Here is a 24,242-nt window from a genome sequence, read left to right on the forward strand (position 1 = left end):
CACTGATAGCTCTTGTCCTTCTTGAGTGTCGAGTTGTGACGTTATTGATATAATCTGGGACCATATAGATCATTGTTGCAACCAAGGTCCTGTAGTGGCACGCAAATCTTGTATAAAAGGGGTCAAATGGGGTGTCTAAGACAAGGTTATGGTTTACTGGTTATGATTATGCTGTCTATATGTGTGTATCAATTTTGTAGTTGAAGTTATGAATATTGGCTCTATACTGTCTGTATTTCAAACTTATGCTATGCTGCTGGGTGACATCCCAGACAAACTGGTGTTAGCTCTGCCTAGCCTGCTTGATGGCCCATTAAGGACCATCAGCTATACAATGGACCCATTGAGAGAAGGCAAATATGCCTTGAGACTCAGCAAAGTATGCAGGAACTTGCCCATGTGACTCCAGACTCTATTTTGCTGTAATTTTCCACAGTAAGAACAAAGAGGTGTTCTTACACCTGGAAAAGACTATATAAGGCTGATGCCTCATCTCCATCTTGTCTTCAGTCCTGCTTCATACCTCTGGAGGAACTTTGCTACAAGCTGAAGCTCTGAACAAAGGACTGAGGACCCATCCCAGCGGGGGATGTATTCCAGAGACTTGATTTGAACCTGCAGTTTATTCCATCCCTGCTGCAAGCCTGAACCAAGAACTTTGCCATTACTGTATGTAATTGATTCTATTTAACCAATTCTAACTCTCATCTCTATCTTTTTCCTTTTATGAATAAACCTTTAGATTTTAGATTCTAAAGGATTGGCAACAGCGTGACTTGCTGGTAAGATCTGATTTGTATATTGACCTGGGTCTGGGGCTTGGTCCTTTGGGATCGGGAGAACCTTTTTCTTTTACTGGGGTATTGGTTTTCATAACCATTTGTCCCCATAACGAGTGGCACTGGTGGTAATCCTGGGAAACTGGAGTGTCTAAGGAGATTGCTTGAGAGACTTGCGGTTAGCCAGGGGGTGAGACCGAAGTCCTCCTAGTCTGGCCAGTTTGGTTTGCCTTAGAGGTGGAAAAAACCCCAGCCTTGAGCTGTAACTGCCCTGTTTGAGCAATTTGTCCTGAGTTGGCACTCTCAGTTGGGTTCCGCCAGAACCGCATTGTCACACGAGTCCAGCAAAATCGAACCTTCTGGAAACCAGGAAATACCAAGTTACAGTAAATGCCCAGGCAGCCATCACTCTGTCCCAATGGCAATCGCACTCCAGCGGCATTCACTGGAGCTGTGCTAAATGGTGGAGAGATGTGTTGGAAGAGCTCCAAGACCTCCATCTATTTGACAAAGAGGAGGTTAGAGGGTGACTTGATCCCAGTTTATAAGTGCCAACAAAGGGAACAAATATTGGACCCCGGGCTCTTCAGCCAAGCGGAGGAAGATCTAACACCCTCCAATGGCTGGGAGTTGAAGCCGGACAAATTCAGCCTGGAACGAAGGCGTCATTTTGTAATGGTGAGAGTAATTAACCACTGGGACAATTTACCATGGGGCGCGGTGGATTCTCCATCTCCAACAATTTTTAAATCCAGATGGGATGTTGTTCAAAGAGGTCGGCTCAAGGAATTAATTCAGGGGGGCCGATGTGATGCGGGGGCTGTGTGTCTGAGATGATTCCAACGGTCCCTTCTGGCCTTGGACTTTATATTCTAGATGGTGCTGGTCCTGCCATGAGTGCAGGGGACTGGACTTGACCTCTTGAGGTCCCTTCCAATCCTTGGATTCAATGACTCTGACACTAGGGGCTGTGATTGTGATATGAGGAGATCTGGACTGAGTCTCCCCAACCCTCCCATGCCACAAGGGTCCCATCCGCGTTGTGTCAATACAGAACTGGGTGGATCGTGTTCGCGGCAGGGCCCGGGAGCTGGCAGGTAGAGAGTTAGGTGGGTTCCCGAGTTCACATGTAGAGGGGCCAGAAAAGGATATGAAGCGGCTGTGAATTGTCCATGTCCCGGGGGAGAAGGTCAGTGTCTGGAGTACGTAGGGGCAGTACGGGGTCCCCCTGTCCATTGCCGTGAAAAGGCAGCGAGCGAGAATGTGTCTCCAGGGTGTTGTGAAGCATCACTGGGAGAGGTTACAGACAGTGATGACAGTGCAGGCATTTGCCTTAACTCACAATTTCCTGTTTTTCAGATGTTTGTGTTTTGCTGAACTCGATGCTCTGCACAGGCAGGGCCTATCACCAGGCAGCCTTAACCCAGCGTTAACCAAGTTCCCCTCCACGCCCACTTAAGTTTCATTCTTGGATTTATTCCTGGTACCTGGAGATGACCCGATATGGTTAGCCAAATAACGGGCTGCCAAGAAGGATGAATTTTATAAAAGCACAATTAGTTGCAACCTTTGGTAAGAGAATGACAGCTTTCTGGGGACATGTCACTCACTGATCCCAGGGCAACTCGATCCGGCAGGACGGCAGGCAAACCAGGAAGAGAGAGAAGTAGAGCCAGCTAGGTTGGAACCATCACCCGATGGCTGGTCTCCAAAGCAGAGGGGATGTTTTACACCTCTGTCCCAATGGTGGAAGATGGCAGGCCGTGGCCAATGACACCTGCATCAGAGCTGTCACTGGAAGAAGAAGAAACTTTTAAAAGATTCACATGGAAGAAGAGGGCTGAGAGATTTGGTCTGACTTTTCCTGGAAACTTTGACAACTCACTGAAATCGTTTCTTTTTTTTTTTTTCGTGACATGGCTTTGGACCCGTTCTCTGTTAGTTTTTGTGCTGCGGCACGGGCGAGTGTCTGTCAGACAGAAACTCTTCCAAACTCATTATTCCGCCCACAGAGATACACACTGTCTTTTGCCGGACTTTCTAATCACGGGCCACAGGGTCTTCGAAGAGTCCGAAATAGGAAATAAGTCACAAAGGCGAGGGAGGAATCTGGGGCTACTTTGTAGCAGCACTTGCAGAGCAACAAGGAATTATTTTTTGTTTTCGGTAGCAACACACTGACGGGGATTTAAGGTATGGCACGAACTGCCATCCTGGGCACTTGAAAGAGTGAAATGACGCCGCGTTGGTCCCAGGATGTTAGAGAGACAAGGTGGGGCAGGGAACGGCTTTCACTGGACCCACTTTCATTGTGGAGAGACACCAGCTTTCGAGCTATACAGAGCGCGTCTTCAGGTCCGACCTCCAGATAAACTCCCAAGCTTGTCTTTGTCTCTCCCATCCAGTAGCAGAGCTGTGGGCTGGACCCCCACAGTGGGGCTCTGAACATGAGGACACGCTGCCTTCCTCACCCCACATGCCCGTGGCGTGCGTTCAGCCCGTCTCCTTATGTCTCTGCCTCACACACAGGCCAGGCCAGGCCAGGCCGACCTTAAATAGTCAGGGCCACCCAGCTCAGTTGCTCAGGGGTGTGACAAATCCACCCTGAGCGCCGTGGTTAAGCCAGCCGACGAAACCCACGGAACTAGCTGCAGCTGCTCCGAGAGGTGGAAGTAGGACTGCGACGGGAGAGCCCCGCCTGTCGCTGGAGCAAATCTCTGCCTTGGAGCTGTAACATTTGAGGAGCAGACCCGGCCCTCATCCTTCCTGCAGCTGCTGCTCCGCTTCACTTTCTAACCGCTGCCAAATGCGGAGAGTGGGTGGAAATGGAAGTGAAAGCTGCTTTTACCCTCAGTCTGCGGTCAAACTTAGCGGCAGGACTACGGGCCCCGTGCTGCAGGGAAAAGGGGGGGTACTAATGAGGGGTGCTCTGTTTCAGCCCTCAGACTCCCCTTCTTTTCTGTACAGAACCCAGGAGGATTAATTTCCAGGGGACCCCCCGCCCATCTTCTTTAACCCACTCGCCTCCCAGAGCAGGGGATAGAACCCAGGTATCCCAGCTCCCCACCCCCTGTTCTAACTCAGCTGACCCCCTCGCCCCTCCCCGAGCTGGGGAAAGAACTCAGGAGCACCCCTGACTCCCTTGCTCTACCCACTAGACCCCACTGCCTTCATGGAGCGGGATTAGAACCCAGGAGTCCGACACTTAATCCGCACGCGGCAAACAAGCCAGGAAAGAACCCAAGTGACTCCATAGCTCCCAGTCCACTGCTAACCCAATAGGCTGCCAGGCCAAGTCTGAAAACTGCGTTTTGCTTCTGTGTGTGATTTTGTTTCTCAGCGGGAGAGGGGAAGTGATTGTCAGGGCCCTGATATGTCCAGAAATGGGGGCACCTTTAGCTGTAGGTTGCTGCTGCTCAGGGCAGGTAGAAAACGATGGTCTGCAAAAGACAAAAAGAGGGATTGTTTACGTTCTGTGTGTCTGAATTTCATGACAGTTCGAGATTTTTACATACCACCCAGTCTCCAGTGCAATTGTTGAATCAAAGATTATTAACCAAAGATGAGTCCAGCACTAGGCAGAATACAGAACGCAGACATACCTCCGGAGCTGGGGAAGAAAAGGTAGCTCGGTCCCTTCCTCTGTACGTGGTGGAAAGCTGCCAGCGTTCATCCCCAAATGAACTTTCCAACTCTCTTTACTTTGCTAGGGTGTCACCCAAAGACACTCCTTTCTGGAAGGAAAAATCCTTTCCCATGAGTCATGGGAAATGTCGCCACATGTTCTGTGATGGGATGTCCTTTATGGTCCTCATTTTACCTGACGGGCCAATATGGAGGAATTGCTAACAGTTCTTAATGAATGAAATGGGTCTGTATTTGCAGAACCCACATGCAGTAACAAGCATCCCTTATCAATCACCCACCTTTGTGTAGAACATACTTCTGCAGACACTTTTCCTTAGGCCGAGGAGGTCTCTTCCCACGTAGTGAAGTCAGGGTAAAAAGCAGGATTAAAAGATCTCATACCTATCTATTGAGTTCATTTTGCCTTCATCCATTAGAATCATTAGATTTGAAGCAAAGGGGAAGTGCATGGCTCGGGGGGGATTTTATACTGCCCCCCTCCCCTGGCCTATACCTACCTACCACACACACAAGGATGCGGGGCCTGCATCCAAGGAGTGGAAGTTGTCCCATGGGGGGGTAGAAATAGGTGATGGAGTCTGGTAGCATCTTTAAAGCAGGCCTTTTATTGACAAGGGACACACCAAGTCCCGCTTCTCTGAACACAGGAGCAAGCACAAACAAAAGGAAAGCATCTTTGCTCACGCTCTTTAGCCAGCCTCATACCCTTGCTATAGGCGTTTGAGGGACCACACCTGCAGGCAGGCTTCGCTGCGTTGCCTTCTGCGTAGCTCTGAGTGGTCTGCTTCCCCCAACTAAACCGCTTCCTCGGCAACGCTCAGCAAAAACCCTCCTCCAAAAACTCCAGGTTGGGTGCACAGCCCCGTTCCTCTTAGCCCAGAGTTTGTGAATCACGTGTCCTGACAGCTGAGTTAATCGAAAAGAGGCAGGGCTGCGGATGTAACGCCAACAGACTCCCCTCATCAGCGGGCAGGATCGAACCCGGGACCTCCGCGCATGAGACTCTAGCGCATGAGCTAAAAGCCAGCTGACTGGTAGGTAAGGCTGTAGAGAAGACTCATTTTCTCTCTCTCTCTAAGATGTCTCAGTACCACTAGATGGGACAGAACCCCACACCCAGAAGGTGTGTGGGTTACACGGGCACCCCAAATGGTGTCCTCTGCCGGCACCAGCTTGCACAGACACTCTGTGGGCACAAGGTGCACGCCGGAGGGAGCGGGGCGCTCTGCAAAACAGCTCTCGGCAAAAAATAAAATAGACGCCCAGAGAAAAGCAGAAAAACCCTCGGGCTGCACTTGGCCTTGTTTTCAGATCCTTTGGCTGTCATGCATGTGTGCACACGCCCCCCAATTCACACAGTGCTCAGTAAAACTCCAGGGCAGGTTCACACCCCCTTTCCTTGTGAGTCACTCCTCACTGGGCTGGGAGCTCACCCCCTACCATGCTCTGCCCTGCCCTGCCCTGGGTTCCCTGCTAAGCGCTGGGTGGGCAGAGAGCTGATCTCCTGGGTCACGGCCAAAGGGGGCTTTGCAATTCCAGCCTGGTCCAACATTAACCGCGGCCGAACTTTGACTGGCCACTCGGGTGGGAAAGGGGGAACTGCATCAGCAAAGCCCCTGATCTCTCTGCTCTGCAGCAGCGCTGGCTGGAGGGCCCCCGGGTTCATTCGGAGATGCCAGCATTGGTGTTCTTGGAGCCACTGGCGTCTGTCCAGCTCTGCTCCCAGGAAAGGCGTTTTCCCGCCCGCCCCCGCTGTGTATCAGCAGTTGTTAGCTGATGCCCCAGGCCCTGGCTCGTGCAGATAGGGAAGTAGAGGGGGGGGGGGGGTTGCTCCTGAGGGCGGTGGGCACGGTGCTGCTCCACAGGGGTCCCCCATCCCAGCCATTGGACTGCACTTAGGGTGACCGTCTGTCCCATTGCGGCTGGGACAGTCCCCTTTTTAAGCACTGGCCTGACTTTTTTTTTTTGGCAAAAGTGTCCGTAAAAATTATCAGTTGGCAAGAGCAATTATGGGACAAATGCCAACTTTTGTCGAAAAAGGTGGGGTGCAGTGCAGGGGGGTGAGCAGCAATCTCTCCCCCCTGTAGGGGGGGGGGGGGGGGCTTTTGCACGGAAGGAGCAGACAGGGTTCCAGCAACCAGTGACCTCAGCCTTGCTCAGGGAGGGGGCTCAGACAAGCCGTGCCACAGGGCGGGGGCGGGGGCAGGCTCACACCACCCTGGGCTGTGCCCAGTTTTCCCTTTGGGAAATATAATCACCCTGTATTCCCCTCTCCACGCCAGGGAGAGAACCCAGCAACCCGGAGTCCCTGTTTGAAGGGCAGATGCAGCCCCCACCCCTCCACTTCACTTTCAAACTGCTGTTACTTGCCGTGATGCTGGGGAAATAGAAGGGAGAGCTGCCTTGCCTTCCACCCTGGGCTGGGTCAGAGAACCCAGGAGTCCTGACTCCCAGGCTCCCCTCTGCCCACTCCACCCCATGCCCCTCCAGAGCTGGAGATAGAACCCAGGAGTCCAGGTTTCCAGCGCCCCGTCTGCTCTAACCAGCAGATCCCACTCCCCACCTACAGTACAAACACTTTTCCTTCCACCACCCAGCGATCACCCCTGGAGCCGTCAGACACAGAAGCAGGTCATGCTCGGAGCAGTTCTTGAGCCAGAAAAAAGCGTGTGCAAAAAAACCCAAGAGACACAAGTTAGGGCCGGTTCTGTGGCCTTGTCTATTTCACTGCACTGCTCTGCCTCCTGTGTGGCCTGAGCGGTTGGCCAATTTCCCGGGCCTGGCCGGGTTGTTGTGGTTAGGAGGCCGGGACAGTGATGAAGAAATTCTGATACAGTCTTGATGCAACCTTCTGAGTCTGCCAAGACGCACCTGGCTCTGTTCCCCTGAATGCTGCAGAAACAAAGAGCAGCAGACTGCTTCCATGTGCAGAAAGCCCCACACCTGCCCCTCCAGCAGGCTCTGCATCGAAGAAGAAACAGCTCTGTTCCCCCCACGACCTCACTCACCTCTCCTGCTGGTGGCTTCCTGACTCCCACCCACTTGGGCTGCAGCTGTTCTCTTTGCCCCTCTGTGTGCAAGCACGACTTTGCGGATCTGCCATGTACCTTGGGCGGCCTCTCCGTTGTCCACAGCTCTCTCTACTCCACAAAGGGGTTTCATTGCTCCTTCAGCTGAACATAAAGAAGGGCTGGGTGAGCCATTGTCTTTAATGAGGTCATTCATTGTCTTTGGCCCTGAAACCCCGCCCCCCTGAAGGCAGCCATTGGTCCCTTTCAGCATAAGAGTGTTCTTTTGCAGACCTCCTGTGAAACGGGAAATGTTAACAGCCTACTACTGCCATGAAGTTTGAAAGAAAGAAAGAAAGAAAGAAAGAAAGAAAGAAAGAAAGAAAGAAAGAAAGAAAGAAAGAATCCAGAAAACACACCCAGCTGTATCACTTACAATGCTCAATCCCTTACATAGACATTTATGTGTTCAGAGACGCATCCAAAGATTAGTACCCCTGTGGTACCTCATGCTCTCAGCTGACAAGGAGAAGGTAACACAGCCAGGCTGTCCTTTCCACTGATGTTCAGTGGCAGAGACTGGAGAAATGCTGCTGACCCCCACCCCCCATGGTTTAACCACTATACCCTACTCTCCTCTCTAAAGCAGCCAGTTGGTGACCCGGTTCCCCATGTTGGCATCCCAAGGTTTAACAGCCAGTTAAACCAGTTTCTTTCAGGTATCCCTTGGGGTGGAGAGGCTATCTCTTGAGCCAGCTGAAGACAAAATGGAGAGGTCTCCCAGGGGTTTAAATAGACTTCCTCTTGTGGGGGGAGACCCCTCCCTCCCCATGTGTAGAATCCCAGCTACAAGATGGAGTTTTGGAGTCACATGGGCAAGTCACATGACCATGCATGACTCAGAACTTATAGGTAGAAGCCATGGTTCATGTTAGCTTGAACGTCCACGTGTAGACTTCTTCTGTGGACTTGGAGCCTTCTAAGATCCACTGTGCATTAAGTGTTTCTTGATTGGGCACTTAACTTGCAAATTCCTTTCTAAAGAAGCTGACGAAATGCCTTACTAAGGCTACTTAAAATCGAACAAGTACACAGCCATTATTCATAACTTCGAATACAAAAATGACACATGCATACAAATAGGATGAATATATTCAGTAGATCCTAACCTTTGCAGAGATATGTTACATGGCATAAGTAGCATAAAACATATTCCAGTTATGTCATATATACTTTCATAAGTATATTTCCATAAAGCATTATGGGGGGAACCATCATAGACACCACCAGTCAAGCTGCCGACTGGATGGGGCTCCGCTTCAAAGCAAAGAAATGTGCAACTCTCCACATAGATGGCAGCAAAAGGCACTCGGTGCAGGCGACGGGAATCCAGATCCAGGGCGAGCCCATCATCCCCCTGACAGAGGGGGAGGTGTAACAGCACCTGGGCACGCCGTTGGGTTTCCGTGTCCAACAGACACCCATGGACATCATCCAGGAGATCTTGCAGGATGCCGCCAAGGTTGACACCTCCCTACTGGCACCGTGGCAGAAGATTAACACCTTGAACACCTTCCTGATCCCTCGCATCTCGTTCGTCCTAAGGGGATCCGCTGTGGCGAAGGTGCCTCTGATACCAATCAGCTCTGTGTTCTTGGGGAACCAGGGTGCAGTATCCAGCCTGTCTGACTCATGAAGGACACCCCCCTCCCCCAGCCTCTGCTTAAACCAAAACCGATCAGAGAAAAGACTTGCAGAGAGCAGGGAAGGCTGGGGGGGGGGACATCTAGACTCCTCCTGACAAGGGTGATAGGATTAAAGCAACTCCCCGAGCCTCATCTGCATCAAAGATGGGACAGGGAGGCATCTCCATTAGCAAACAGAATGGAGAACAGAGATTCCAAGGCAAGAACCGCACTGAACTCTGGGACCAGAGAACCAGGGAAGCACTGCATCCTGGGGGATCTCTGCTCCAGATGTTAATGAACCTGCCTGCACACACCCAGCTCTGCAGTTATCAGACCAATTCTAGTAATGAATCCTTGATTGGGATCCAAAATACTGGAGCTGCCTAATTGCATTGTGAGCTCCCGGGAAGAAACACCACCCATAGCCAAGAGTGATCAGCTCCTATTGTCTAGCCTAAAGAAAACCCTGGAGTCATCAGTTTACCCATAAACAAATCTAGTGTTCTCCCTTGAACCATTGTTGTTCTTATGCATAGATCCAAACAGTCCATGGGAACTTCATCTTCTCCTGACTGATTGTGCTGGGGGCTCTGCCTATCTCCAGCACTCAGGACCCTGAGCTACCACCATCACCTGGGAATCCCGACCAGTTCAAGCTTCATGGAAGTGGTGAGATCCCCCCCCCTCTCTCTGAACTTTACTCTTTTGTGTTTTTAGCTTCCCCATTCACTCAACAGCAATGCTTCTTTTACCTAAGCTAAAGATCCCTGTAGTGCCCAAAATACTGTGGGGTTTGCTCATCAAGTGGGTTACTACCAACACAATTGTAATGTGACAGTGGGGATAGGGACATGCTGAACTTGTGGCACATAAGAGTGGCAGCTTGAAAGAGCTGCTTGGCCTAGCCCACTGAGTCCAGGGACATATAAAGGGTCAGCTTGAAAGTACTGATTGACCCGGTCCACTCAGACTTGCTCTGTTTTGTGTATGTGTGTGTGTGTTCATCCAGTTCTGGGGCTGGAGGAACCCAGCCCTGGGGAACTTAGGTCCTGCAGGATAGCTCCATTGGGAGAGGACTTGCAGAAGGGAGAAGGAGAGCTCCGTATGAGAACACAACTGACACAAGCAGGACATTGATAGAAGTACAGAACCCCCTACCACCCGCCGAAAAGTAACCCTAATAAATGAGCATAGTCCAAAGTAACAGGAAAATCTGGTAACACCCCTCAACAGGGCAGACAAGATAATCCGGCAGCTGGTGAAGAAGTGGCTGTTCCTTCCCCAAAGAGACAGGAAGGAGCTGGTCTACACCGCCCACAGGCACGGCGGCGCCAACGTCCCCCGCATGGGTGACCTGTGCGACGTTGCGGTGATCACCCACGCCTTCCGCCTGCTGATGTGTCCCGACAGCACGGTAAGGAACATTGCGGCGAACGGCCTACGTGACACGACAAAGAAGTGGATCGGCAGAGCCCGCTCCAGCCAAGACATCGCCACCTTCCTGAACGGCTCCCTGGATGGCGAATTTGGACGGGATGGGGGCGACATCGCGTCACTGTGGTCCTGCGCTCGCAACGCCACGCATCGTCTGGGGAAGCGCGTCGGCTGCCGCTGCGAGTGGTGCGAGGAGCACCAGGAGCTGGGAGTCCTTTGCCGCAGATCAGGTCCGACGACAACACCATCGTCACCCTGAGTGCCAGGGGCATGCTGGAGAGGACCGTGAATGCCACCATCCACTCGCTGTATGTGGAAACCCTGAAGCATAAACCGGACCAGGATAAAGCCTTTGAGTTCACCAGCAAGTGGGATGCCAGCAACTACTTCCTCGCCGGGGACAGCTTCACCCATTTGTCGACTGACGGTTCATCCACTTTGCCCGGCTCAACTGCGTCCCGCTCAATGGAGCCATCCGCCACGGGAACCGAGACAAGCGCTGCAGGAAGTGTAGCTACTCCAACGAAACCCTGCCTCACGTCCTGTGCAGCTGCAAGCCCCACTCCAGAGCCTGGCAGCTGTGCCACAACGCCGTCCTGAACCACCTGGTGAAAGCCATCGCACCGCGCCTGGGGGACACCCCCGGTACCGACAGCCAGCTACGACCTGACGTCGTCGTAACCGACAAGGCCCAGAAAAAGATCATCCTCGTTGACGTCATGGTCTCCTTTGAGAACAGGACCCTGGCCTTTCACGAAGCCCGAGCTCATAGGGTGGAAAACTACATGTCCCCGTGGCCAACACCCTGAGAGCAAAGGGCTACGAGGTGCAAATGGACGCCTTGATTGTCGGAGCCCTGGGCGCCTGGGACCCCTACAACGAGCGTGTGCTGTGGACCTGTGGGATCGGTCAACGCTATGGATGGCTCATGCGGCACCTCATGGTCTCAGACACAATCCGATGATCCAGGGACATCTACACCGAACACATCACCGGCCACCGACAGTACCAGGAGGCGTGAGCCGGAGCGACATTGTGCATCAACCATGAGAAAGGGACTGAGAGACTTTCCATTGGACCATATGAACTGGAACCATAAACTCACTGAATGTTAAATCTCACCAAATGAGGGTCAATCCATCTTCATCATCGTATCCACTCCCTAAACTCCACACCTGAACATGGCTATTACATGAACAACATACCCAGACATATCTCAATGTCTGCACTTTGACCTGTTAACCTTTTACCCCCAATCGGGGATATTGCAGATTATGTATTCCTTATGCCATCCGATCTTAAACCAAACTTCGCACCCCTTGATCATCTGTACGTTATTCCCTAATAACCAGAAACTTCTACGCTTATACTCTGTACCGTTCAATTTTTTTAAACATCATCTTAATAAAATTTTTAAATCTGAATGCCGGGGTAGTGAAATGTTGTTATCAATGTTGTTGTCTTTATTGGATGAATGAAGGGGAGCAGAATTGTGCCCCAAGTGAGGGGGTCACCCTCAGCTGAAAGGACCTCTTTAAGCCAGGGGCTCGAATGCCAGAGCCCTGTGAAAGCAGAAAGGGATGGGGACAGGTGTCCCAGCCAGGTGTGGATGGTCCCTAAGAGTGCTTGGTCTGGTTTAACCTGTTCTTCCCCACTGTTCAAAGATAGAACGAAATGGGATCCATTAGGAGCCTTTTGTTATTTTATGTGCTTAAAAGAGCTGGCAATCACGTCTGTGTCTCTGCCCAGCCTCAGAGCTGACAAGGGGACCAGTGAGCGAAGGCAGCAGCTGGTGAGATGGCCAGATGGCAAGGAGCAGCAGGTGGCCAGTGGAGAGGAAGTGGGAGGGCGGGGCGGACAGCAGAGAGGAGCCTCAACTGGCGGGGTGGCCAGCCAGAGCAACTTCTCAGATGGCGGAGCAAGCCAGGTGCCTTCTTCCCCGGGTGAGAGGTGAACTCACAGAGATGCACTTTTGAACCATGGGACCTCACTGACCAAGGACAAACACTGTGAGTGGGGTGTGGTGAGGGCACAAGAAAGGTAATTTTTGTTGTAGGACTCAAGAACAGGAGGCGGAAGGCTCTGCCCCACACACTCTGGGGTGGGCGTCCTGCTCACAGTTTTTTGATCATGAATCCTGCTTGTGGCATTTCCCCTAATTAATGTAGGGCGACTTCCCTCCTTTCATTAAAAAATTCTTTTCTACACTCTGTTTGCAAGTGGGGAAGTATTACCTCTCAGAGATGCCCAGGGGTACTTTATGTAATTTTCCCAGGTTACTGGGTGGGGGATCAAGCCAGTTCTGTGTTGTACTGTTGAAAAGAAACCCCCTGATATTGACTTCATTTGGCAGAAGGATTACACGTAGACTGTGTGGAAATGGAAGTGAAAGCCAACTTTACCCTCCGACTGTGGTTAAACTTAGCAGCAGGGCTGTGGGCACCATGCTGCAGGGGAAAAGGGGGGTATCAATGAGGGGGTGCTCTGGTAGCCCCCGGGCCTCGCTCCTTCTGTACAGGACCCAGGAGTCCTTATTTCCAGGGGCTCCCCTTCTTTAGTCCACTAGACTCCACTCCTCTCCTCAAGCTGGGATAGAACCCAGGAGTCCTGGCTCCTAACCCTCCTATGCATCACCCAGAGAGAGCCCAGGATTCCTGACTCCCAGTATGCTCTGCTCTAACCCACCAGACCCCACTCACCTATCAGTGGTGGTGGGACTAGAACCCTTAAGCCTCACTCGCCAAACAAGCCAGGAAAGTACCCAAGCATCCTAGCTCCCAGTTCAGTGCTTAAACCAATACGTTGCCAGTCCAAGACTAAAAACTACATTTTGCTAATTTGTGTGATTTAGTTCCTCAGCAGGAAAAGGGAAGCAATTGTCAGGGCGCTGATGTGTCCAAAACATGGGTAAGTCTGGCTGCGGGTTGCAGCTGGCCAGGGGAGCTAGAAAACGATGGTCTACAAAAGACAAAAAGAAGAATTGTTTAAGTTTTGTGTGTGTGACTTTCATGACAATTCGAGATTGTTACATACCAGCCAGGCTCCAATGCAATTGTTTAATCAAAGATTATTAATCAAAGAGGAATCCAGCACTAGGCAGAATACAGAACACAGACATACCCCCGGAGCTGGGGAAGAGAAGGTAACATAGTCCCTTCCTCTATATGCGGTCAGCGAAAGCTGCCAGCGTTCATCCCCAGACAAACTTTCCAGGAGTTTCCTTAGCTAGGGAGTGAGACAGAGACACTCCTTTTTGGAAGGAGAATTCCTTTTCCATGACTAATTTCACCACCTGTTGTTTTCCTAATTACTGATGGGAGTCTTTTATTGTCCTGTGTTCTCAATTTACCTGATGGACGACTGAGAAAGAATTGCCAACTCGGTTGTTATAACTAACAGATCTTAACGAGTTAAATGCCCATCTTCCTGTGGGTCAATATTTCATCCACAGAATCCCTCTGCGATAACAAATACCCCTTGTCAATCACCCAGTTTTAAGTAGAACATACTTCTGCAGACACATTTCCTTAGATCGAAGGGTCTCTTCCCAGGAGATCTGGACTTAGTGAAGTCAGGGTAAAAAGCAGAGTTAAAATAGGGTTACCATATTTTAATTTAAAAAAAGGAGGACACTCCATGGTGCCCCGCCCCTGCCCCAACTCCGCCCGTTTCCCGCCCCCAGCCCTGCCCCAATTCTGCCCCTTCCCCGCCCCCACCCCCGCCCCTTCCCCAAAGTCCCCACCCCAACTCTGCCCCCTCCCCAGAACACTCCGCCCCCTGCTCCTCCCCCTCCCCTGCTTCCCGCGAATCAAATGTTTGCGGGAAGCCTGAAAAAGGGAGGCAGCAGGTAAGCTGGGGCTGGGACTGGGGCTGGGGTGGGGCGCGGTGCGGCGGGGGCGCGGCGCGGCCCAGTCTGGCCCCCCGGCCGAGCGGCTCCCTCCGGTGGCTGGCCCAGGCCCAGAGGCTCTGGCCCCGGCCTCTCCCGCCCGGCTCGGCTCGGGCCCTGGGGCGCTGGCCCTGGTTCCAGCTGAGCGGCTCCGGCCTGCCCTGGCCCCGGCGGCCCCAGCAGCCCCGGCCCCCGGCTGAGCACCGCCGGCCCCAGCGGCTCCGACCCCCGGCCGGGACCCAAGCCCCACAACCCCTCCCTCCCTATTTTCCCAGACATGTCTGGCTTTTTGGGATTTCCTCCCGGACGGGGATTTGAGGCCCAAAAAGCCGGACATGTCCGGGAAAATCCAGACGTATGGTAACCCTAGTTAAAAGATCTCATATGTATTCCACTATTGAGTACATTTTGCCTTTACCCATGAGGTTCACTAGAAGTGGAAAAGGGTATGATTTAAGAGAGTTGAAGCAAGGGGGGGGATGCATGGTTTGGGGGTACTTTACCCCCTCCCCCTCCCCCAGCCATATACCTACCTACCACACACACATGGACCTGGGGCCCGTTTCTAAGGAGTGAGCCATGTGACCCAAGTGGCTAGTCAAAGTTTGAGTCCCAGTGGGGAGTAGAAATTGTGGATGGAGTCTGTTCCCTGCTGTGTGTGTGTGTGTGGAGGGGGGGAACGAGAGCTGGTCTCCCGGGTCACGGCCAAAGGAGGCCAAGACCATTGGCACCTCACGCACGTCTCTGGCGCGGGAGCAGGGGGCTTTGCAATTCCGCCCAGTCCAACATTAACTGCGGCTGGACTTTGACTGGGGAAAGGGGGAACTCCATCAGCAAAGCCCCTGATCTCTCTGCTCTGCTGGAGGGCCCCTGGGTTCATTTGGCAGCAGCGTAATCCCTGTTCCCAGGAAAGGGGTTTCCCTGCCCCGCCCCCCTTGTGTCAGCAGTTGTTACCTGGTGCCCAAACCCCTGGATTTTGCAGATAGAGAAGTCGAGGTGAGGGCTTGTTCCTGGGTGAGGGCGGTGGGCCCTGGGCTGCTCCACGGGGGTCCTCCATCACAGCCAGTGGCCCACACTCCCCTCCCCAAGCCAGAGAGAGACCCAACAGCCCTGACCACGGTTTGAAGTGTAGACACAGACCCCTCCCCCCACCCGCTCCACTTCACTTCACTTCAAACCGCTGTCAGACTGGAAGCAGGAGCTGGCTTATACCCAGAGCTGGGCTGTGGGTACCATGCTGCGGGGGGGGAGGGGAGGGTGACGGCGGGGGGGGGGGGGGGTGACAGTTACCAGATCCCCAGACTTTTCTGTATGGAAGCCAGGAGTCCTGACTCCCAGACACCCCCCCCCACTCCAACCCAAAGCACCCCTCTTTTCTCCCAGAGCTGGGGATAGAACCCACGAGTGCTGGCACCCAGCTATACCTGCTCTAACCACTAGGCCCCACACCTGCCCCTCCAGCAGGCTCTGCATCAAAGAAGAAACAGCTCTGTTCCCCCCATGACTTCACCCATCTCTGCTGCTTGTGGCTTCCTGACTCCCACCCACTTGGGCTGCAGCCGTTCTCTTTGCCCCTCTGCGCGCAAGCACAACTTTGCGGATCTGCCATGTACCTTGGGCGGCCTCTCCGTTGTCCACAGGTCTCTCTATTCCACAAAGGGGTTTCATTGCTCCTTCTGCTGAACATAAAGAGGGCCTGGGCCAGCCATTGTCTTTAATGAGGTCAGTGATTGTCTTTGGCCCTGAAACCCCCCCCCACCAAGGCAGCTATTGGTCCCTTTCAACCTAAGAGTGTTCTTTTGCAGACCTTGTGTGAAACGGGAAATGTTAACAGCCTACTACTGCCGTGAAGTTTGAAAGAAAGAAAGAAAGAATCCAGAACACACACCCAGCTGTATCACTTACAATGCTCAATCCCTTACATAGACATTTATGTGTTCAGAGACGCATCCAAAGATTAGTACCCCTGTGGTACCTCGTGCTCTCAGCTGACAAGGAGAAGGTAACACAGCCAGGCTGTCCTTTCCACAGATGTTCAGTGGCAGAGACTGGAGAAATGCTGCTGACCCCCACTCCCCATGGTTTAACCACTATACCCTACTCTCCTCTCTAAAGCAGCCAGGTGCCCTGATTCCCAGCCACCTGCTTTTCTAACCAGTGGATACCACTTCCCTTCACCCACCAGCAATAGAATGCAGGCATCCTGACCCTCAGTTCGCTTCCCTGCTCTAACCGCTAGACCCCACTCCCCTCCCAGAGCTGGGATAGAACCCAGGAGCCCTCACAACCTGTTTTAAGTACTAGACTCCACTCAGCTCTCCATGGAACCCAGGAGTCCTGGCTCCCAGCCCCTCACCCCACGCTAGTGACTAGATCCCGCTCACCAATGTGTGGGGATCAGGAGTCCTGACCTTGAGGCCCCACCCAGACCTTGCTTCGGTCTCTGTGGAACTCAGGAATGCTGACTGCCAGTCCCAATCACTCCCCCCCCCGCTCTAACTACTACACCCTCCTCCCCCCTCTGCAGAACCCAGGGGTCCTGGCCACTCCCATCCTCTAATCCTCTAAGTACTGCACGCCACGTCTCCCAGGGACGGGAATGAGACCCAAGAGTCCTGCCCTTAACCCACTTGCCCTTAGCAAGCCAGGAATAGGACCCAGGAGTCCTGCCGCCCTGTCCATTGGTGTCCCACTTCCCCATGTTGGCATCCCAAGGTTTAAGGGAGAGGCGGTTTCACGCATCCCTGTGGCTGTTGTCTCTCAGCAGGCAGGGAGGAGAATTGATCAGTGGCTTATGTGTCCGAAATGTGGTCACTGGTGGGCAGGGGAAGCCTGAAGCCCCCTAAGAAACATTTGGTAAGTGACACCTCTTGGGGCTATGGATGCTCTAACCACTAGATCACACTCCCTGCCCAGACCTGGGAATGGAACCCAGGTGTCCTGGCTCTCAGCCTTCCCCGTGCTCTATCCCACTAGATCCCATTCCCCTCCCATAGCTGGGGAGAGAACCCAGGAGTCCTGACAATCAGTTTTAACTACTCGCCTACCCCCGCTCTTTTTAGGGAACCCAGGAGTCCCGACCTGCAGGCCCCCTTCCTCCTGCATTAATCCACTAGACCCCACATCCTTATGGAATCCAGATTTCCAAGGTCCACCCAAATCTGCTCTACTGTGCCCCACTGTCCACTCTATAGAACCCAGGCGTCCTGGCTCCCACCCCCACTTCTCTGACCTCTGGATCCCACTTCTCCCAAGGACAGGAGTGGGACCCAAGAGTCCTGCCCCTCTTGTGTGACCCGCTACCCCTCATTGCCACCCAAAGTCTTCCAAGGGGAGTTGGTATCACGCATTCCTCTAATTCGATTTCCCGGCAGGAAGGCAGGAGGATTTCTCAGCGTGCACAGACGCCCCAAGGGTGGGCAGGGCCGGCGAGGGGAATAGAAACTTACAGACTCTCCCAGGAGAGGTGTGCAAATCTGTATACGGTTCTATATTACATCACAGCAGCTTCTATCAAAGGGGAAAGTGAGCCAGGGACAGCCCAGAGCGAGAGACGGGTACATCGTCTCTGCTTCCCAGATTTAGCCACCGACTTCACGGCAGGCAAACTTCACTCTAAGGATCGTTAGGTAAGTGATGCCCCTCTGGTCTGTGGGTTTTCTAACCACAACACCCCACTCCCCTCCCAGACCTGGCTCCCAGCCCCCCTGCTTGGCTACTAGTTCTAGCTCCTCTGCCAGAGCCAGGGATAGAACCCAGGAGTCCTGACTCCCCCTCCCACTATGAATGCTGATGAAGGCTCCAGCCAGCGTGCAAACCGGGTAACTGACGGGTGCGGCGGGGTCGTATCAAAGGGGGAGACTCTGTTACTCTCCAGCGAGTGCAAACAGCTACCTGAGACTGAGGGGAGGTGGGTGCGAGAGCCGCCCGCTGCCGCACCGGAGAGGTGACTGACTCCCATGTAGACACTTGGACTCCTTCAGGCGGGAGCAGGAAATCAGCTCTGTCCCCCACCCCCCTTACTAGGGAACATGGGGCAGAGAATGGGGATGGCTGAGCGTCCAGCCAGAGGTGGGGAAATTAAGGCAGCTTCAGAGCCCTGGCAATGGCATGACACCCCCCAAGGGTAGACGTGCCCAAGCAGTTACAGTGGCGGGGGGAGGGCAGAGGGCTGCCGCCAGGAGGGAGGGGGAATGTCTCCCCCCACTCTATGGCTGCCTGAGGTTTGTGGCAGCGTGAGTGACTCCAAGCAGGTGGGGGAGGTGCCACTGCTGTGCGGTGTGGGGAGCAAAACCCCACCTCAGTGAGAGGGAGGGGTCAGCAAAATTCCTCCTCCCCCAAAGAGACTCTAGGGTGATTGTGCAGCAGCCCCAGGCCCTGATCTCTAGGGTGGGGGGCATAGAGGGAATTTGACTCTGAAGGAGGGATACAGGTTTGACCTGGACCAGGCCCTGGGATCCCTCCGCTGCTAAAAGTAGTGCGTGGCTGAGAGCCTCTTTGCAGGGAGCTGGATGTTGTGTATCAAGGACTGTTTGCAGTGGCAAGCTTTCTCCTCGAGGGGGGGAGGAGTGGGGTTTCCTGGTCCTGCTGGCAGTCTGGGGGCTCTGCGGGGAAGTGTGGGACTAGATGCAGTCTGCAAAGAACCAGCCTAGAACAAGGTGGGCTGAGTTGTCTCTTGCTGCCCTAGGGAGCAGCCTGCTTTGTCTCCCTCTGTTTAGAGAGCAGCCTGCTTTGTCTCCCCCCTTTTTGTGTTCTTGTGTATGATTGTTCTGGCTTCCCAGAAACAGAGTCACCTTAAACCACAACTTTCCAGCAGGAGCATTTCAGGTTTGTCTCTGACTTCTCCGGGTGGGTGCCACAAACATACCAGCCACAATGGGATCAGAGGTGCGGCTACCCCAGAGTTGTGGCAAATGGCTTTGTCGTTCCACCCATCTTATCGACTGGCTCATGCATGTACAATCTCTCTTCTAAGCTCATTTCAGTTCATCTGTGATAAATCCCCTGGCTGGAGATTTGGCCTCATCCGAGACCCCAGCGCCGATCTACTGCTTCCCCATCACCATGAGGGCATCTCTTGCTGCCTTCATCCTCGCTGCTCTCCTGGCTACGGGTGAGTGGGGTCTGTTCCTACAGAGGCTGGTTCCTTACGTGGCCAATGCAATAAAAACTCAGAGCAGCCTGTTGCATTCAGTTGTTTGTTAAAGTAACTGAAAAGGAGCAGCAGAATAACGGGGGTCAAATGGGAGCATCTGAGTGGAAGTGAGGAGGAGGAGGTGACTGGAAGCCACAAGTTCCCATGACGACGAGTGAAACCATTCTGGAAATGGGAGGAAACATTTATGGTTGAAATCACTGAAAACTGGTGAAATGTCAGACCTGTTACAAACCGGCAGTTGCCAGACGCACAGTGGCCCGGCTGGCCTTGTGCTGCCAGCCTGCCCCTTCCCCTCGGGGGCAGGCCCATGCTGCATCACACAGCCCCCCCCCACCAGAACATCCCCCCAATTACCTATGGCCAGAGCCCCCCCAGACCCACAATGCCCAGTACCCCCGCCCCCCCCACCCACAAATGCCCAGCGCCTTGCACAACACCACCCCTCCCCTGCACCCCCTGCCCACAGCCCCACCACAACTGCCCAGCACCCCCCACAGAACCCCCACTCCCTAGTGCCCCAACACCCAGATCTCCCCCCCTTCGGCCTGAGGAGCAAGTGATGGGCAGGGAGGAGCCAGCGAGCTGGCGGGGTCTCAGGGCGCAGAGCAAGTGGAGCAGGCCGGGGCCCCTTCTGAGCATGGGCCCGGCTCCATGGCGCCACTGGCGCCATTGTAAACCCGGCACTGATGGGAGGAATTGTTTATGGTGGAAATCACTGAAAACTGGTGAAATTTCAGATCCGTCCGAAGGAGACGGAAGTGTTGGAAGGAGGATCCTCCCCGCCGACGAGTGTGAGTGAAAGGAAACAGAGCTGAATGTCAGTGCTCAAGACACAATAAAAGGCATTTCTGTAGGGTTTCCAGCTGGAGTGAATTGGCCATCGCTTCACCAGAGTCAGTGGGGCCAGATGCCCAGCTGGTGTGGATTGAACCCCTGGGAAGGCGAGGGGGCGACAAATCTAGACACATCATGGTCTCTCTCCCTCTCTAGGGGCCTGTCTGCAGTGTGAGGTTTGCGGTGGACCAGGAACTACCTGCTCGGGCGACCTACAGACCTGCCCCGCTGGGCTTGACTCTTGTGGCATCCTTCTGTCAGAAGACACAGAGGGTAGGTGAGATGGACCCTAATCAACATGGCTCAGGGAACAGGCTGGGGAGCCAGGACTCCTGGGTCCTATTCTAGTCCCACATCCGCTGGCGACTAGTTCCACGGGTTGACTGTGCGTTGGGTGAAGAAATGCTTCACTTTGTTTCTTTTAAACCTGCTGCCTAGAAATTGCATTGGGTGAGCCCTGGTTCTTGTGTTATGAGAAGGAGTAAATAACACTTCCTTACTTACTTTCTCCACACCCGTCATGATTTTATAGATCCTAATCATACCCTCCTTGGTCGTTTCTTTTCTAAGCTGAACAGTTCCAGTCTTTTTAATCTCTCCTCATATGGAAGCTGTTCCATCCCCCTAAACATTTTTGTTGCCCTTCTCTGCACTTTTTCCAATATTAATATATCTTTTTTGAGCATGGGTGACCAGAATTGTACACAGTATTCGAGGTGTGGGTATCCCATAGACTTATATAGTGGCATTATAATATTTTATGTGGTGTTATCTATCCCTGTCCTAATGGTTCCTAACATTCTGTTCCCTTTTTTGACTGCCGCTGCACATTGAGTGGATGTTTTCAGAGAACTATCCACAGTGAGTCCAAGATCTCTTGAGTGGTAACAGCTAATTTAGACCCCATCATTTTATACGTAGCGTTGGCATTATTTTTTCCAATGTGTATTAGTTTCCATTTATAAACATTAAATTTCATTTGCCATTTTGTTCCCCAGTCACCCAGTTTAGTGAGATCCCTTTGTAGCTCTTCGCAGTCAGTTTTGGGCTTAACTCTCTTGACTAATTTTTTATCGTCTGCAAATTTCACAACCTCACTGTTTCCCTCCCCCCCATTTTGCAGATCATTTATGACTAAGTTGAACAGCTCTGATCCCACTACAGATCCCTGGGGAATCCTTCTATTTACCCCTCCACTGTGACAATGGACCATTCATTCCTACCCTTTGTTTCCTATCTTTTAACCAGTTACTGACCCATGAGGGAACCTTCCCTCTTATCCCATGACAGCTTACTTTGCTTAAGAGCCTTTTGTTGAGGGACCATGTCAAAGGCTTCCTGAAAATCCAAATACACTATATTCTCACCCTAAATGATGTTTTAGACAGATTGCAGAGACTTGCTTGCAGCTTAAAACTCCAGATATTCCTTTCACAGGCCAGACACCCTCTAGCCTGGGCTCACCAACCCTACCCCCAGCCCCCGCCCCAGCTCAGTCCCTTTGTTTCTCAGGTGTTTCCAGCAGCCTTCTTTCTCGGGTGGGGTCTCAGTGAAGAATGAACCACGATGATGTCACTCCCCTGCCTTAAATAATTTTTGCACATGGCAGGAATCCTTTGTCTCCCAGTGTGGTTCCCACCCCAGTTAGTGGAAAAATACTAGTATTATCATGGAGTCCAGTACCAGGGTGACTTGGTCACATGACCCTGCAGCCATAACCCGGAGACTGTTTTTAGCATCCCCAGGAAGACTTCTCAGTGGGTGATTAGCATCTTCAAAGACTTTTTGTTTTCCCTAATGGCCCTTCCCAACCGGCCATCCGGACTAATTGCATTCTGTCTAGTGGGCGTTCCCCAGGTGTAAACACATTTGTGATAGATGCATAGACAATATTCCTAACTTCAGAGACAAAAATGATACATGTATACAAATAGGATAATCATATTCAGTAAATCATAAACTTTTCAATGATACCGCACATGACCTATCTGGTGTAAAAGACATCCTAGTTATGCTATAATCATATGATAACAAGATCTCTATGAAGGATATGGGGGCATAGTGTTAAAGTCTTCTCCTTCTGTACAGTGGCAGAGGAGCGTCAGAGGATAAACAAGACCTGTCTGACATCCAGGGAATGTAAACTTGGCTACGTGTCTCTGAAATTTTGGAATGGAAAGACGCTCAGGTTTCAGAAATTCTGTTGCGTGGGAGATGCCTGCAGAACAACCACCTTTAAACGTAAGTCTTTCCATCTCTGTCTCTCCCCTCACCATTCCTCTGCATCGCCAGCTTCCTGGAACCTACCCCAGGTTAACTTCCTGAGACTGGTCCTCCTGTCCTACAGGAGGCGCCCCACTGAATAACACTGAGCCCCTGGGTGGGTGGAGTTTAGTGGGCGGGGCTTTAGGCTCAAACAAGGTGTGAACCCAGCTGGCCCCACCTGGGGTGGGACCCAGGGCTCCCTGCTGCAAACCTCTCCCCTGCCCCTGCTGCCTCCAGCGACCCCGGAGCTACAGCTCCCCCTGCAGGGGGCACCCAGGGCTGAGCTGTGCAGCCCCCAGCTGCTCTCCCTGCCCTGACGCCGCCTGGGGCGCGTCCCCCGAGCTGACTGCATTTGCTTCGCTTCTTCCCAGTGCCCCCGGCTGACACCAAACCCAACGGCCGGAGCTGCCGTGGCTGCATCTTCTCATTCCCAGGTCCATGCATGGAAGGGACCATAGAGTGTACTGGAGCCGAGACCCAGTGTTACTACTCAACCCAGAAAAGAGGCACGTGGTAACTTCAGTTCATTTATTCTGGGTTTTTCTTGTTGCAACAAGTTCATAAGCATCCCTGAGTCAGCCCCAGAGCCCTGATGACTCTCTCAGTCATTCCTTCCCATGGCTTGGACCTTTGGTCCCCGGGGATCAGCAAAGGTGCCCCCCTCCTGGTGTAGCTTCGCAAGGCTGGTTTTTAGTAACCGGGGCTGGGGAATGTGCATTAACCTCACTCTAGAGATTCCCTGGGAAAACCACATATCACTTGTTCCAAAAGTCCATCCCTGGCTGGCACATGGTTCAGTGCAGGCCTCTGGACCCCCAGGTCTCACATCTGTCCCAAACTCCTACTCTAGGACAGGATGTTGTGGGCTCTGCTGGGTAGAGATATTGACTGGACATCAGGACACCTGGGTCCTATTCCCAGCGCTGGCTCCTGTGTAACTTTGAGCCAGTGGCTTTCCCTCTCTTTGCCTCCGTTTCCCCTCCCTCCTTTTGCCTATCTAGAGTTTAATGTGTAAGCTCTTTGTGGTAGGGCCTGGCTTAGTATTGGGAGTCCCTAGTGCGCCAGGCGCTGCACAGACCCCGACCGAGATGGGAAACCCTCGTTGTGCCAGGCACTGAATAAGTTCATAGTGACAGTCCTTGCGCCAAAGAGCTTGTGATCTAAACAGGCAAAGGAAGGATCATTCTCCCTGTTTTACAGCTGGGGAAACTGAGGCACAGTGCAATGAGGTGACTTGCCCAAGGTCACACAGGAAGGCTGGGGCAGAACTGGGAATTGACTCTAGTTTTCCTGAGTCCCATCATGGTGCCTTAATTCCTGACAAAACCTCATAGAGATCCCACTGCTGCCACCTACACTGAGCTACTGCTTTGGTAGATGAGCAGTGGGGTAATAAAGGCCCAATCCAAACCAGGGGTCATCGGTGGTCTTTGGATCAGGGCTACAAGTGACTTGCTCAAGGACCCACAGTGAGTCTGCATCAGAGCAGAGGAGAAGGGGGAGGTCATCCAGGGACAGACAGGCTGTAGGGAGCAGAGATGG

The 24,242-nt window shown here is 52.8% G+C and overlaps 1 protein-coding gene across 1 annotated transcript; it reads left to right on the forward strand.

Moving 5' to 3' along the window:
* Nucleotides 1-1,806: 1,806 nt before the first annotated feature.
* On the forward strand, nt 1,807-23,217 carry LOC112061074 (phospholipase A2 inhibitor NAI-like). Its single transcript, XM_065574636.1, has 5 exons — nt 1,807-18,072; nt 19,419-19,556; nt 20,592-20,708; nt 22,524-22,676; nt 23,072-23,217. The coding sequence occupies exons 2-5, from the start codon at nt 19,508-19,510 to the stop codon at nt 23,215-23,217; spliced, it is 465 nt and encodes a 154-aa protein (XP_065430708.1). The 5' UTR covers nt 1,807-18,072; nt 19,419-19,507.
* The last annotated feature ends 1,025 nt before the right edge of the window (nt 23,218-24,242 follow it).

The sequence above is a fragment of the Chrysemys picta genome, chromosome 20 (assembly GCF_011386835.1).
Source record: "Chrysemys picta bellii isolate R12L10 chromosome 20, ASM1138683v2, whole genome shotgun sequence".
Classification (NCBI taxonomy): domain Eukaryota; kingdom Metazoa; phylum Chordata; order Testudines; family Emydidae; genus Chrysemys; species Chrysemys picta.